General features: G+C 37.9%; 1 protein-coding gene across 3 annotated transcripts in view; it reads right to left on the bottom strand.

Annotated features, from left to right (window-relative positions):
• Window positions 1–1,293: 1,293 nt before the first annotated feature.
• TAF1B (TATA-box binding protein associated factor, RNA polymerase I subunit B) overlaps window positions 1,294–14,166 on the bottom strand; it is a 49,363-nt gene continuing 36,490 nt past the window's right edge. For all 3 annotated transcript variants that reach the window (XM_082047638.1, XM_082047639.1, XM_082047640.1), the window contains 6 exons: window positions 12,203–12,380; window positions 11,846–11,892; window positions 8,875–8,965; window positions 8,487–8,557; window positions 5,997–6,222; window positions 1,294–1,950 (listed from right to left, as the gene is read on the bottom strand). In XM_082047638.1, coding sequence (XP_081903764.1) covers window positions 1,758–1,950; window positions 5,997–6,222; window positions 8,487–8,557; window positions 8,875–8,965; window positions 11,846–11,892; window positions 12,203–12,380 — 806 coding nt within the window. In that variant the 3' untranslated portion in view covers window positions 1,294–1,757. The remainder of the gene's footprint in view (window positions 1,951–5,996; window positions 6,223–8,486; window positions 8,558–8,874; window positions 8,966–11,845; window positions 11,893–12,202; window positions 12,381–14,166) is intronic.

Raw genomic sequence — 14,166 nt, 5'->3', positions numbered from 1 at the left:
CAGGTGAGGTCAAACATAATAGATAATGACCAATTTTAAAATATAAGCACCAGACACAAGATGAGATTCAAGTTGGTATATTCCATTAACGTAAGCATCAGTTCAAGACACATCCTGTTAGGAGTCTGACGTATCCAGCACAATGCGGCAACAGATTTAGACATACTAAACTGTACCCACTTCAAAAATGTCTAAGACATAGAACAAGTAACAGCTCAGTCTGCTCCTCCCTCTTCCCCATCACGCTCAGTCCAGCTCGGGATGGCTGAAGCTGTGCCTTCTCATCTGCATGTCACAATCACAGGGTCATTGCTCTAAATCCCTGTTCTACAGTAACTCCTTCAAATATCTGAAAAAGTAAAAACTTTCACCCAAACGGTGTCTTTTCTGTCGCCTTAACCCAGGACACCATGCTCAACTATCTCCTGCCTCTACTGAGCCAGCGCAGCCTCCTGGGTTGCTGGTATTTCGAAGCAACTATTACAACTTAACCTTTAACATTCCTGTCTGTTCTGCTTTATCACTGTGCTACTGACAGGCAGCACATCTCCCCTGCTATCATTCGCCTGTCCTCAATTTTTAGACAACAGATTCACGGATTGAACTGCAACCAATTGTAAAGCTTTCCATCATACTAAGAGGCTACTCGTCCAATTGATTACCTTCCCAGATAACATCTCACTGGAGTCCTTGCTCAGGAAGGAAGCTCTTACTCTTTTGAAAGTCCACAGACACCATTTTTCTTGTCTATAATAATGCTTAGAAACAGCTGTTGATTTTGGCTTTGATCAAACAGATTTGTCAACTTCTGTACTCCATACTGACAGCCGGAGGTGCTGAACTTTATTTCATTCAACTGAAAGCAGCAATATTCATCTGGGTATCTACTCAACATCTCTGTTCAACATATGTATATGTTATGGTGTCTTTAATGTAGTGGCAGTACCCAATCTCATTTACACGTTGTCTGGGACAGTTTAAAAACACAGTTTATAAATAAGACTGAGCATGAGAAACTCGTGGGATGGCTGAGGCACAAGCTGCTGAAGATGCTGGATTATAAAATGATCAGAAGACATTCAAACAATAGTAACCTTGCAAAAGAAGAATGACAGGAGGACCTGGCAGTTACCGTTGCACAAGAATTAGGATGCACAGTTCCAGGTACAAAAGTAGCTGCAAAATCTGTGAAGCCTGGAGTGGGAACATGGACATGAAAATGTGAATGAGAGGCTCAGGCATAACAAGAGACTCCACAACAGCCCGTTTAGAAACGATGACTAGAAAAACATCGACTGACTGCTCCTTTTATTTATTAACACAATTTTTTCAAATAAAATAAACATGACTTTCTAGAAATATATTTGCTGTCATACAACGGTAAGTAAAAAAAATAGATACTTTAATTGCAAAATCTCACAGTGTAATTAGATGCTAACGTGCTGTCCAGCACGCTCAAAGTATGTACAATTATGCCAAAAAGCGGTAATTTCATAGCTTCCTGTTGGCTCTGATGCACAGTGAGGAAATAAATTGTGATAAACAGTTTCCTTGGTAACTTTCCCAGCTGGAAAACAGTGACTTAAATTATAGATAAAATGACACAAGTAAAGTGCAGTAGTAGATCTCAGCTTAACTATCTTAACAAAAAATATGCATGCAGGCAAAAGGATCAGTAGAATTTTAGATGTAATACCATGGTTTGGTATCCAACCAACTAATTTACACGTGATTAATAGTAATAGTTTTAGACCTTTTTACTTCCTTATGACTGTGTTGTATTTTGGCTTTTTACAGAGTTTTTTATTAAAAAGCTTGTGTTCTATCAGACACACATCATCATGGATTGAAGAGGGCTGTATCCTCAGAAGAAAAGAGAATAACCTTAGTACAAAATGGTAACTCTGGGGAAATTCCACTTCTCTGTAATGAGCCAGATGACCACATGACCTGAAAAGAAACGGGTAGAAAAAAAGGCCTGAATTATAAGTGTATTTAGTTAGTATTCAGCCAGCATTTATACATTTGACTGTAATTAGAGGAAAATGCCAACATTTTATCAGCAGCATAAATCACAATTCTGGTCGATTCAGTGAAAGGATCCATTCCTGCAAAACCCCGAAGCAGAGGACTGGACTGAGACACGCTCAGAGGTGGTGCAGACACGGGAAGAAGGAAAAGGCTGTAGAGCTTGTTCCAGTACAGATCAGGATCATACTCAACCAGGCAATGAAAATGTTCTTTGCCTCGCAGGACTAATGATCCAGTGTCCATTCTGGCAGCTTTTAGCAAATGTAGCAGAGAGTGACAACGGCTGCCTTAACTCATCTTTAGAATTGCCAAGGCTGCCCAGTGCAGACACCCCGGGCTCTTTTCTCCATTCTCTTCCACTCTCCCTCAGGTCCCCTCTCCTCCTCCTGACACTACGCCATGTGATTGCAACCCATCCGTTTTTTCTCCATTGTCTTTGTGCACTAAATAGAAAATATCTACCTAGAAGCAAGAGGGAAAAGTGAAGTTCAAGCCAATGGAGTAACATAGAAAGCACTGGGGCAAACATTGGCCAGGTTGACAGAAAGTAACCAGTGCTACAGCAGACTTCTGCTTAATTATCTTGTAGCTTTCATGGTGAAAATATTAAGGAAAATGATGGGGCGATTTTATTGATGAAGTATCTAATGAAAATAGCAGACTGGACTAGCTGGTACCCAGTGTCAGACTGAACAAAAGATGACACAGAGGATGGACCGCAGAGATAGCTCTGTAAACAGTAAGTTCCGCAATTCAGGTTGGAAAACTCCCCTTTCTGGGTTAGCCTCAAATTTGTTTCTATTAAAAGGGGTAAGTTTAAAATAGTATAAAATCCAGCAATTTTTTAAAAAAACAAAACCTTTTACACTTGCAGGGATTTAGGTGCTATTCACCATATAAGCTCTATGCACCTTCTAGCTCACTAGGTATTGCCTTGGGATGTGGGGAAGCAGAGTTTAAAATTTCCCCTCTGTCTGATTCAGAGCAGCAGCCTTAAATATTCACCAGAACAAGGACTGGAACCTGTCTGTCCCAATTTATGGGCAAGTGTGCTAATTACTAGAGTATAGAGTCATTTGCTCGCTCTCTCTAGCCCAACAAACATTTACATTTTACCTCAAACTGGAGGAACAGACGGACCTGTCCTGGGGTGCCACACAAGCTGCACTTTGGGGAGCGGAGTCTGTCTAAAGGCTCCCCAAGTCTGGCAGACTGGAAATCTGAAACTGGGTCTCTCTCACTGTAGGTCCCATCCCTGACCTACCTCACATTCCTCCAAAACTGCCAGCGACTTCTTACAAAAACTAAATTAAATCAGATATCTCGGCAGTGTCAGAGCAAATTAGCTGACCCCACAACCCAACACATTTGCTAAATTTGATCTTCACTGAGAAATGTTGTTGGTTTAATCAAATCTGCATTTTTGGGCTAATATGAATCAAGACATTTTACTACATCCTAGTCCTAACCCTGACATTCAGCAATTGCAGTTCTTACGGCAACTTAGGTGTCAAATCTCAGTTTTCACTGGGGGGAGGCAAGGGGGTGATATTGTTTATTCCAAGGCAAACACATAATTACATCCTCGCTGTAGAGCACCTATTTGATCAACTGGAGTTACGCTTTTCAGAAGAGTACTTAAACATGCACACGTTTTTGCCCCATTTTATGCTGGTTTTGTCCCATTTACCCTAGGAGCATCTCTGAAGAGCTAAAAAAATGCCAAATGATTTTCAATTTAGATGTGACAAGGGAAATACATTTTTCTCAACATTTTTCACACACCTCATTAAGTACCACCTAAAGATATCTATACCACATCAATTTAGAATCCAGTTTAAAATGGACACGTTTAAATTAAAAGAAAACATAAAAGCATTTTACCAACCATTTGACCCATCTCAGTTTTGCTGATCTGAAATCATACCTTAGTCCTGGGATTAAAGTCCCAGTTAGACAACACTGATTTTTAGAGAAAGATTTTAAGTTTGTATGTATAATAGAAGTAAAACCAAACACTTGCATAGGATAAAACCTCCTATCTGAGGGAGCAGACAATGTTTTCCAAAGTTAAGTAAGTGTCAGATGTATAATTAATTACTTGCATTGCAAATGATACAATGGGAAATTTAACCAGTAAGAATTTAAATTCAAATCTTGTTTCATGAAAGCTATGACAGTTTGCCATTAACATTTTAATATATTACATATGAAAATGTAGGCTTAAAAACAGACTTTGCATGAAAGATTATTCACACAAACATACACCGAAATATCCACTCATTCAGTGTGTACATAAGATTTACGCAAACTTGTGGTAAAAGGATTATTACCTCTCCTCCCTTCAAAAAAAACTTCTTATTCATACAAAAGAATGAGTCCACACAACCAAAGCTCTTGTAATAGAACACTGTGTTTACCTTATTCCAACCCATTTCTGTCACGGTGGATATGTGAAAGGTAATGTGAAAAGGAAAATAAAGATAAGCAAATAAATCCACTGAAAGACAGAAAAGACTGCATACACGTAAAAGCCAGTTATTTTCAAGGGGAATATTTAATGTTTAAAAATCAGGAATGCATCTCTAAGTTTTTGTAGGGCTTGTTGCTCTCTCAAGCACACCGTTTGGAAGTACATACCTGATAAAGATTTAAGATGTTATTCAATGTGCTAATGAAATCTCATTTCACATTAATGTACCTTGACCTCCTTTCCAAACAAACCACACACACTACCCCGCACACATGAGAAATTCAGGAGAATCCAATCTGTCTGCAAAGTTCCTATTTTCCACTGGTACCCACCGGTATGTCAATCTTCTGGATGAGGATTTAATGATACAACCAGTGGCAGAACTGAAATCTGGCACGTGATCCAGAAGCCCTAAACTACCCAGGGAGTTTATGAGAAACACTATTTTTGATATATTTGATTCCTTGGTGTAAAATCTGCTGACTTCCTACAATCCCTCAGCAGAAGTTTTGCTCTGTGTCTCTGGCAGCGGTTCTCTGCCAGCACCCACCAAATAGCAAATTCACCAATTTTTGCAGAATTTAGCACAAAAGGGGAAGATACTAAAGAGTGAGAAGTTTGACACAAACCAGGCAGATACTGAAATATCTCTGTAACTCTGTATATGGCTGGATTAGCTGGGCTATCACTCTCCTTGCTACTTAGGTCCTTTAAAGAAAATAATTTTACTAATGAATAGCACGACTGTTTTGATATACTCTTAATTGAAAAAAAATCCCTTTCACTTGTGAAGTCAGGATTTGGGAGCAGTTGTCCAGTAAAGACAAACACTAAACTTCTTTAATAGCACAAAATATTTTATTTTTCCACATTTCTTCTTTTACTTTTCCAATAAAAGAAATCGATTTTTACTTTTCTGCTTGCAAAAATACAACTTGATTGCTGATATACTTTGACGAAATAGTGATAGAGTCCTTTTCACTCATTTTTTTAAACACATTCTAGAGGCATTAATTGCCTGCTTATTTTAACTCCGACTGCTAATTTTAATTTTGATTAAAGCCACCACAAAAGGACAGTGAGTTAAAAATTAGTTTCCTATGCTTTTTGGAGGGTCAGGGGGGAGAGGAATGGAATAGTTTTCCCCTTCCCAGGAGAGATGTCATGCAACTTTTTTCCAAAACACTATAAAGAAGGAAGCGAAGTGAATATTTGTATCATACTGCTACTCTTACCATGCGACTCTAGTTGTTGATTTTGTCTCATCTCGTCTCTTCTCAAAAGCTCACTTTGATCACTCTTCTATTACAGTTTGTCTACTCCCAATGCAAGACTAACCATTCTGCACACGCCCCTTTCTATGAATTTTAACTATCTGTGAATACAAAGCTGTGCACACCCCCCATAGCTGTTATTTGTAGAAATCTATAGATGGCACTTTGCTTTCAGGAGAACTTTCCAAAATGTATTTAACAAAGATTTGAACACCTACCTCTCGCGACATAGTTGAACTGTACACAGCCAATAGTCAGGGTTCATGGCTGCAAGTACACCACGTTTTTCTTGCAAAATTCCCTTCAGGCTGTGCCCATGAAAACAACTCCCGTCTGTGTTTTCTTCAGACCAACTTAACTGAAAACTTGAAGGATTTGGCTTTTCAGCAGGTCGCACTGAACCAAACAGCTTGCCAAACTGATTTTGTAAGTTCACAACCATTTCTGTACAAAGAGATACAAAGACAAGGCAAAAGTATTAAGTATTACAATACTATTGAGAGGTGAATAATACAGGAAGAAAATAGAGTGGTTTTGCCTTTTTTTTTCCTTTTTTTCTTGAAACCTCTGCAAGGAATACTGAGGAAACTTGAAGGTCTGTATGTTCTCTCCCCCATTCAATATAACATTTAACTCTGTCACATGCTTTAGTGAAGTATTTTGAAAGATAATTCAAAATGTGACATCTTTCAGACGTGTTTCCCAAATAAGGCATGTAAAATCCACTTGATACTGCTGGTATTTTTATTCTCATAGAAAACACAGGCCAGGATGCCTTTCGCTGTATTTACCTGGTTGTATGCTATCACTAGGACTGGCAAAGATTTTTTGAGCGGTTACCTGTGTACCAGAATTAAGGAACCCTGGTTTCATACACATATGGATTTAAGGTTAAACTCTTCACAGTGCAAATTTAAACTGGGGAAAAAACAAAACAAAACAAAATAAAACAACAAACCCCCACTGCTAGTGAAAAAACAACAAACTTTCATAAGTTACTACAGCTGAGAGGGGACAGAAGGTCTGATCATAGATCAGTACACATAATGTGACTGCCTAAGCCTTCTTTCCTTAGAATAAAAATCAGGTTAAAAACCACCATTGTTGCAGCTTCAACTTCTTTTTATGACCTGTAACCAAATAAACTCATTCATAAACTGGGAAAAAAAAAAGCAGAAAAGACATCCCAAAGTAATACAAGGACTGGGAAACTTCTCTTTCAAGAGGACACTAAAATCTAACATCAAAAGCAAAGGCTGAGAAAGGCTTCTGAAAACCTGTATGGGGCACCTAAGTGTTCTAGAGCACTCTGGTCTCTACTATTTTAAATTTGTTTTAAGATGAATCTTGCCCAGTTGCAATGGCACCATGTGACATTCCTGCTTGCAACAGCCAGAGGTAAAGCTCCATAATCTAAGGGGTCCCCTTCTCGCTCAAAGAGAAGCAGAGCCAGAAGAGGAATCTAGAGTGCCTCAGAAATGGTGAACAATAAATCATTATTCACTTTGGCTTATAAATGCAGGAACTAAAGGGCATCTGAGCAAATGATCAGCTTGAAATAAATAAACATAAATGTGTTCTTCCACGGAACTTGACTTGACCGTAGGATCACCCCTACCAAATTTTGAAGAGTAAGAACATTCATAGTATCATAGAATCATAGAATTGTTCCAGTTGGAAGAAACCCTCAGGATCATCGAGTCCAACCATAACCTAACTCTAGCACTAAACCATGTCCCTAAGAACCTTGTCTAAAAGCCTTTTAAACCCCTCCAGGGATGCTGACTCCACCACTTCCCTGGGCAGCCTGTTCCAATGCCTGACAACTCTGTCAAAAAAACCTCAATGGGATTGTTGAAAGAGAAATCCAACATGAGTTATTCAAACCAAATAGGACTATACAACCTGTCTAGAAGTCCCTGAACCAGTCAGTTCCAGAAAGTAAGAGAGTATATAAAGGGAAAAATATCACATGCCACTCTGAACATCTCCAAATATCTCTGCTGCTTACTAGATACTACTAAATGTAGAATGAAGAACTTCAAATCTAATTTGTTTGAATAAAATTCTGGCTTTCTGTATTTCCACAGACAAGTGGGGTTTATGTTGTTTTGTTTGTTTGCTTTTATGTCACTATAAAACCCAGTAATTTCTCCTAAGTACTTCTGGAACTGCTAAAATAAAGTAGGTGTACCTGCATTCTGAGCACGTACAGCTGGCTATTCAAGTTCAGACAAGCCTTCCTCACTTTCTACAGAAGACTGCAGGAGGGAGTGGGAGAGAAGAGGGACATGCAAGGTCTACCAGAGGACATCCTGGGATATCCGCACCAAAGGACACGAGGAAGGAAAGGAGAAAGGGGACAGGAAAGCTATGGAAAAGCAACAACAATTCACAAAGATCGTGGTTATGGAAAGGCAGCTGACAAACCAGTGAGGATGAGGACAGAGTACTCAGCCTGAGACAAGGTTCAGCAGGTCATTAGGAAGACTGGCAAAGGAAGTTTCAGTTAAGCATGAGGAAAATGTCTGAAGAATTCCAGCCATGGGTTGTAAAATAGTACTACATTAATTGTAACCACAGATGAAAGAGAGAAGATAAAGTATTTTAAGATGTAAATGTTATCACAGTCAGAGCTGCAGATTCTCTATGATGGGAAAAGTTGGTGCAGACTTCTGCATTGCTGAGAACAGGCAAAGTTTACTCACGTCTTCTCTTAAGAACTTTAGATTTCTTGTCGGCTGAATAAAACAGTGGTTTTTCACATCTCCACTGATACCTACCAGTAAGAGACATAAGAATTGTTAGAAAAAAGAAAGTTGGAGCAAACAAGTAAAAGAATAGTAATTTCTTACAAATACTGCTAGTACGGTAATCAGTTTTCAGTTGTATAAGTTCCTTGTCACAGAAAATGATCATTTAATTAATATGCTAGATAAACATTATGATGTAAATAGAAAATTAAGATAGGGATTCAAACTGTTCATGCTAGCTTGCTAGATGGAAATGATTCTTAACCTTTTAAATTTTTGTAGGGTCAGAATTTCATGTAAAACCATCTACCTTGAAAAAGAAAAGTACTTTAAAACCTCTTACTTGGCTCTTTCTTCATCCAATTTCTTTTGCTCTGCATCCAATGAACATTTTATAACCTTGTACCACTTTTTGAACTCAAAATATGGATGACCTGAATAAAACATTCACATTTTAGGTTAGGAAGAAATCGAAGAAACATGTAACATACAGAAGGTGGTCTCCATGCAGTTAGACCCTGTGTCTTCCACCTGTATGCAAGCCTATCCTGAATTCTACATGCTTTAAGAAGACATACTTGATCTAACCATTCTGTAAGAAAGAGGAATGCAGAAATGCAGTGAAAGAACAGCATGTCATAGGAAGTGCAAGGCAGCTCCTTAGCTGAGAATAGATTTCATAGGTTTAGCACAATACAAACATTTTCCCTCCTTGCTGAAAGTTAAGGCAAGAAACTACCCTCTCTCTCTCTACCGAGTGAACTAGATCTCCATAATGTGAAGTGGCCTTTAGCTGTTTGAAAGCTGACTTCAAGGGATTAGTGAAACTATACATCAAGCTTAGGTTTAAACAAATAAGATCTAAACAAGCTCAGATTAAGATTTCAAACAGTTTCATCAGCTCCCCGCTGTCTATCCTACCGTCCATGAAACATCACAGGGCAGGAAGGATGAACTAGACAATCGTATTCACTTCGCATCAGCCTCCCATGTTTTTGAGCACAGGAACTTCATTCATTGATATGTGAACAAATATTTACCAGCACATGTAAAACCATTAAGGCATGTGGCATTCCAGCAGCCCATCTATCATCAACACTCCCAATGGGCACAGGACTGAAGCAGAACAACCAGGAACAGTAAGTATAACAATTCCAAACAGAACTACAGTATAGATTTATATATTATATATTTAAAATATAATCAACTCCTATTACCCGTGGGTGGATTATCTGCATTGTGAATTAACCAAGCTTTGCATTTCCCCATCACCCCCGCTGCACTGCATGCGGCGCTTGCATCATGCTCCTCTTTGCCAGCCAGCTGTTTAAACTGTTCTGAATGGTGAACAGAATGGTTACAATCATAGAATCTCCTGAGCTGGAAGGGACCCACAAGGATCATCAAGTCCAACTCCTGTCCCTGAACATGACAACCCCACAGATCACTCCATGTTCTTATAGTCGAGCTTACATACTTTTTGTATTATCTGCATTTTGCTGTTCAAGTTATCCTGACACAAATACGGATGGACTCCAAATGCAACAGACAAATGAAGGGAACAAAGATCCTTCAGTAGTTCTTAAAATTCAAAGGTGTGGGTACAACTACTTTTATGAACTCCTTAAACCCCGAGGGCTTTATGTAACTACTCCCAAACTGCTGGGATGGCAGTTGAAGGGCATGGGGAGAAGAGCAGAAATTTGTATTAAACATCCTATGAATTATTAAGCCTCTGTCACAAGCAAAACCATTGTCAGAGACACGATGCTACACTATAACAACCGTGTACCTGGCCAGTACTGCTCATCTGATGTTCCTATGGCTGAGCTGACTAGAAAATGCACAGCTCTGTGATACACACATACATAAATACATGTCAATCACATTTTATTTGAACATAAATAGTACTGTGTTTGCCTGTATGTTCTATGAACAGCACACACAGACATACTAGGTAACTGCAACCAACTGTACGGCTTCCAGTCCGTCTTGAAAAACTGTAGGAGCTGAAATACTATTTTTTTAAATTAAAAAAAAAAAAAGACTAGAGAAAGGATAGTTAAATTTTAAATGGAGCCAACATAAACTGGATCTCGAAAACTCAGTGTTAACCATTATTCATTTCAGCACACTGACTTTGGGAAAACGCCGGAGGCAGTTTAGAGCTCTGGCACTCGTCAGCGCTCCAACAGACATTCCCACATCAGCTCCACTGCGCAGCTGCTGTCACCCCAGCATGGTCAGGACAACATAGCACAGCATATACATCATTTTGCACCAGCTGATTTTAAAGTAAAAAAATGGGCAAAGAAGGAGCTGTTAATTCTCAAGGGCAATGAGACTTGTTAATAAGGGAGAAACCCCATTAAGAGATCAATGGCTTTGCGCCTCAGCCTGTGAGCAGCTGCACAACTTCTGCTCTCGTCACTATTACATGCTTCAAGTTTTCCAGGGAAATTAAAAGGAAAGACATAAGATCCAAACTAAGTTTGTGTATCCACTTGAAAATGAGAATTACCAGTTTTAGTTAACAGTGATGACTATCTCCAGATCCAGTGGTAACTGTGCTCACACATGGCTAACGCCAAGTTTACTATTGACTTAAATTTTCAGAAAGTAACAGAAGGGTCAAAAAGGACCCAAAACTGGACAGAAGGCTTAGAAGATAAACCACTGTAATACATCTTTGATCTTATCTCCAACTGTGATCTGGATCAGGCCACGGAACATCTTCCTGAAGATTTATAATCTTTTATTTGGTCTTTCTGCCCTCAAAGAACCATGTTCACACCGTTATCTCCTCCATCTTAATTGCTGCTAGCTTTTTCACACTCTCTCAGGATTATTTGGACTAAGTAAGCAGATTACATCTGAAATATGTTACACACTAAGGCATTTTATTTAACAAGACTAAACAAGTTTGGATTTTATCATAAATGTGGTCTGATGCCCCTAATAAGTATCTGCTATTTACAATAAAAGTGAGTTCCCTCTTTACTGCATATCCATTCATCCTCACCTACTGTGCATAAAATTCTAAAATAAGAGGTGAACATGCACAAGGAAAAGCAGAAAGGTACCCAGCAAAATGTGTACCAAATTCCCCTATCCAGTACAATGAGAATTATGCAGGCAAACTGAGACGATTTTATGTGAACAAGATCTGTTTTCTCTGAATAAAGATTTGCCCTAAAAGAATAAATGACAACACCAGATTTTGATGATCAATGAAACAAGTCTTTCTAAGCCTGATTACAAAGTTACGGCATTTACAAAACCATAAAGCTGCTTCTACCAGAATATTTATGTACCTTCTTTGTTATTTTTATTTCTTTCTTCAGCAAAGTCTGAAAGTAACCTAAAAAAAAAAAAAAAAAAGAGTAAAATTAAGGCTATTTTGTAGATCCAAATACTGCACTGTTCTCATGCAGTTCAAACACAAGCAACAAAAATTACACCTTAATTTATTCCAAGGTTCAGAGTAAAACTGTCGATTTTTAAAAATAAATTTGATATCTAAAATGCTTTCAGGTGTATGTTTTATGCTACTGAACTTAATCAAAATTCAAATACTATAAATTTAATATTACTAAAGAAAGAATGACCCAAGACAATCATTTGCACTATTTGAAATCTGGGCTTTGCTACAGATTTGCCTGTACACTTACCATTCATAGTGATCATCTAATAAAAACAATAATTTGAGCACAACTATAATAAGTGCAGCAGCAAGAACATCATATTTCACTTTTCTTGTTGACTTATTTCCAGGCACAAGAGTCAGGAAATCCGCTTCTCCAATACAGATCTTTTTCACCACTCGACAAGTCCAATTATGCAATTCATCTGATTAATGCAAATAGAAATATAAAATGAGTATGCTGAGACAAGCTAGAAGTACTTTTACAGTGCAAATACGTTGGTCATTTGAGGAAAACTATGCTTACGTCTTTTAGGACCATTAGACAGCAATTTTTTTCAGGCTGAAAAGTATTGGGTATTTTAAAAAATACTAGGCAACCTTCACTGTGCTTACATGGAAAACAGGTGCTACTTATTATATATTCACATGGAAAAACCTGGCATTACCCTGCGAAGTCTAATCGCACCCGCTAGTGCGGGTTATGCCAAAAAGATCCTACAAAAAGATCCTACTACAGCTCCAAGAGCAGCAGTGCGGTATCTGTATAGTCTCTTACTACTCTGTGCTTATTTTTCATAGATACAAATCCCCCAAATTTCTCACCTTTCCAGTTCAGCAAGAAGTACAGGAGCTGATTACATCACCGTTGGATTCCACAAAGGTTAGCAACATATGACTAAGTACAACCTTAATCCAGCTGTACCTTTATACTCGCTTGCTGCTTACAGAGAGTTCAGTAGGAACTACTTTTTAGTCCTTTTGTACAGAAAAGTAAAAGCTGAACAAAATCTAGAAACCAGATTTTCTTATAAATACTTTCAGTATATTTTCTTTTCTTTCAGATAATTAAAATGGCGTTTTCATTAGTATTTAGCGTCCTAAGAAACACTGCTAATTGAATGCTTTTTTTAGGAATTGTTAGACAACAACAATAGTCCTTTTCCAATTTGTACAAAAACTGTTTCAATGTGATGAATAGCCTAGTTGTAAGGAAAAGTTAAGGATAATATATTAGTCTTTTACAGTAATTTTCAAAGAGTACTTAGCTTTTTATTTCTCTTTAATAAATCTGAAAATGCCAGATTTCTAGCTTTTTCTTTGATTCAATTGATACTCTAAAATCTGAAAAATAATGTGATCCTCTACAGGATCACAACGTGAGTGTAAATCTACAAAATCTGAATTTTTGCTCTGGAACTTTAGCCCTAAATCTGTTGGTTATCTTCTCTTCATTCAACTGTGAGTAAACAGAAAGGCCAAGCAGCTTTTTTCATTGTAACTAATTGCAAAATAAGACAATAAAACTCCCCAAACTATAAATTGTCGGAATGCTTTGGAGAAAAAAAAAAAAAAAAAGTAATTTCCAGGCTATTTGTCTGCATAACTCATCTTCAGTGACAGTGGTATTTGATAGGTAGTATGGTAGCCCAACAAACAGTTCACATACTAGGACTTATTGGTCTTTCTTTGGCAATTCAATACTCAAGACTTAAATGAAGGATAAACAAAAATATTCAATATTTATGCGATATATTATTTCAAAACTAAATTGGAAATCAAGTGAGACAGCAGCTCATCTGTCACACAGCATTGCTCGTTAATGCTCAAATGAATGCTAAAATGTAATATCACAGACTATATAGTCAATATTATATATGAGACAATTCCAGTGCTAAGGAACTACGTCCAAACTTCATGAATCACTTAGTTAAAGATAATGAATCACGTGACTTCAACTAGTGCCTCTTAGTTCACATGGATACTGAAAGATTTGAAGTGAAGTATCCACTCCATAGCCATAGAGAGCCAGCACCAGAGTGCCCCTGCATATCTGGACCTATAATACATACTGGAAATGTTTGATGAAGGTTCTTTCTATAGAAATTATCTTTCAGTTCAAGCTTAAATAGGTATAAATTAGAAGGCAAAGAGCGGGCAATTTTGAAGCAGTAATTCAAGTCTTTTTGCTAGAGTTTAATAAACCAAAGA

The sequence above is a fragment of the Streptopelia decaocto genome (genome assembly GCF_964273445.1).
Source record: "Streptopelia decaocto genome assembly, chromosome: 3".
Lineage (NCBI taxonomy): Eukaryota > Metazoa > Chordata > Aves > Columbiformes > Columbidae > Streptopelia > Streptopelia decaocto.
Note: the sequence above shows the minus strand (reverse complement) of the source record. Positions and strands in the feature narration are given on the sequence as shown.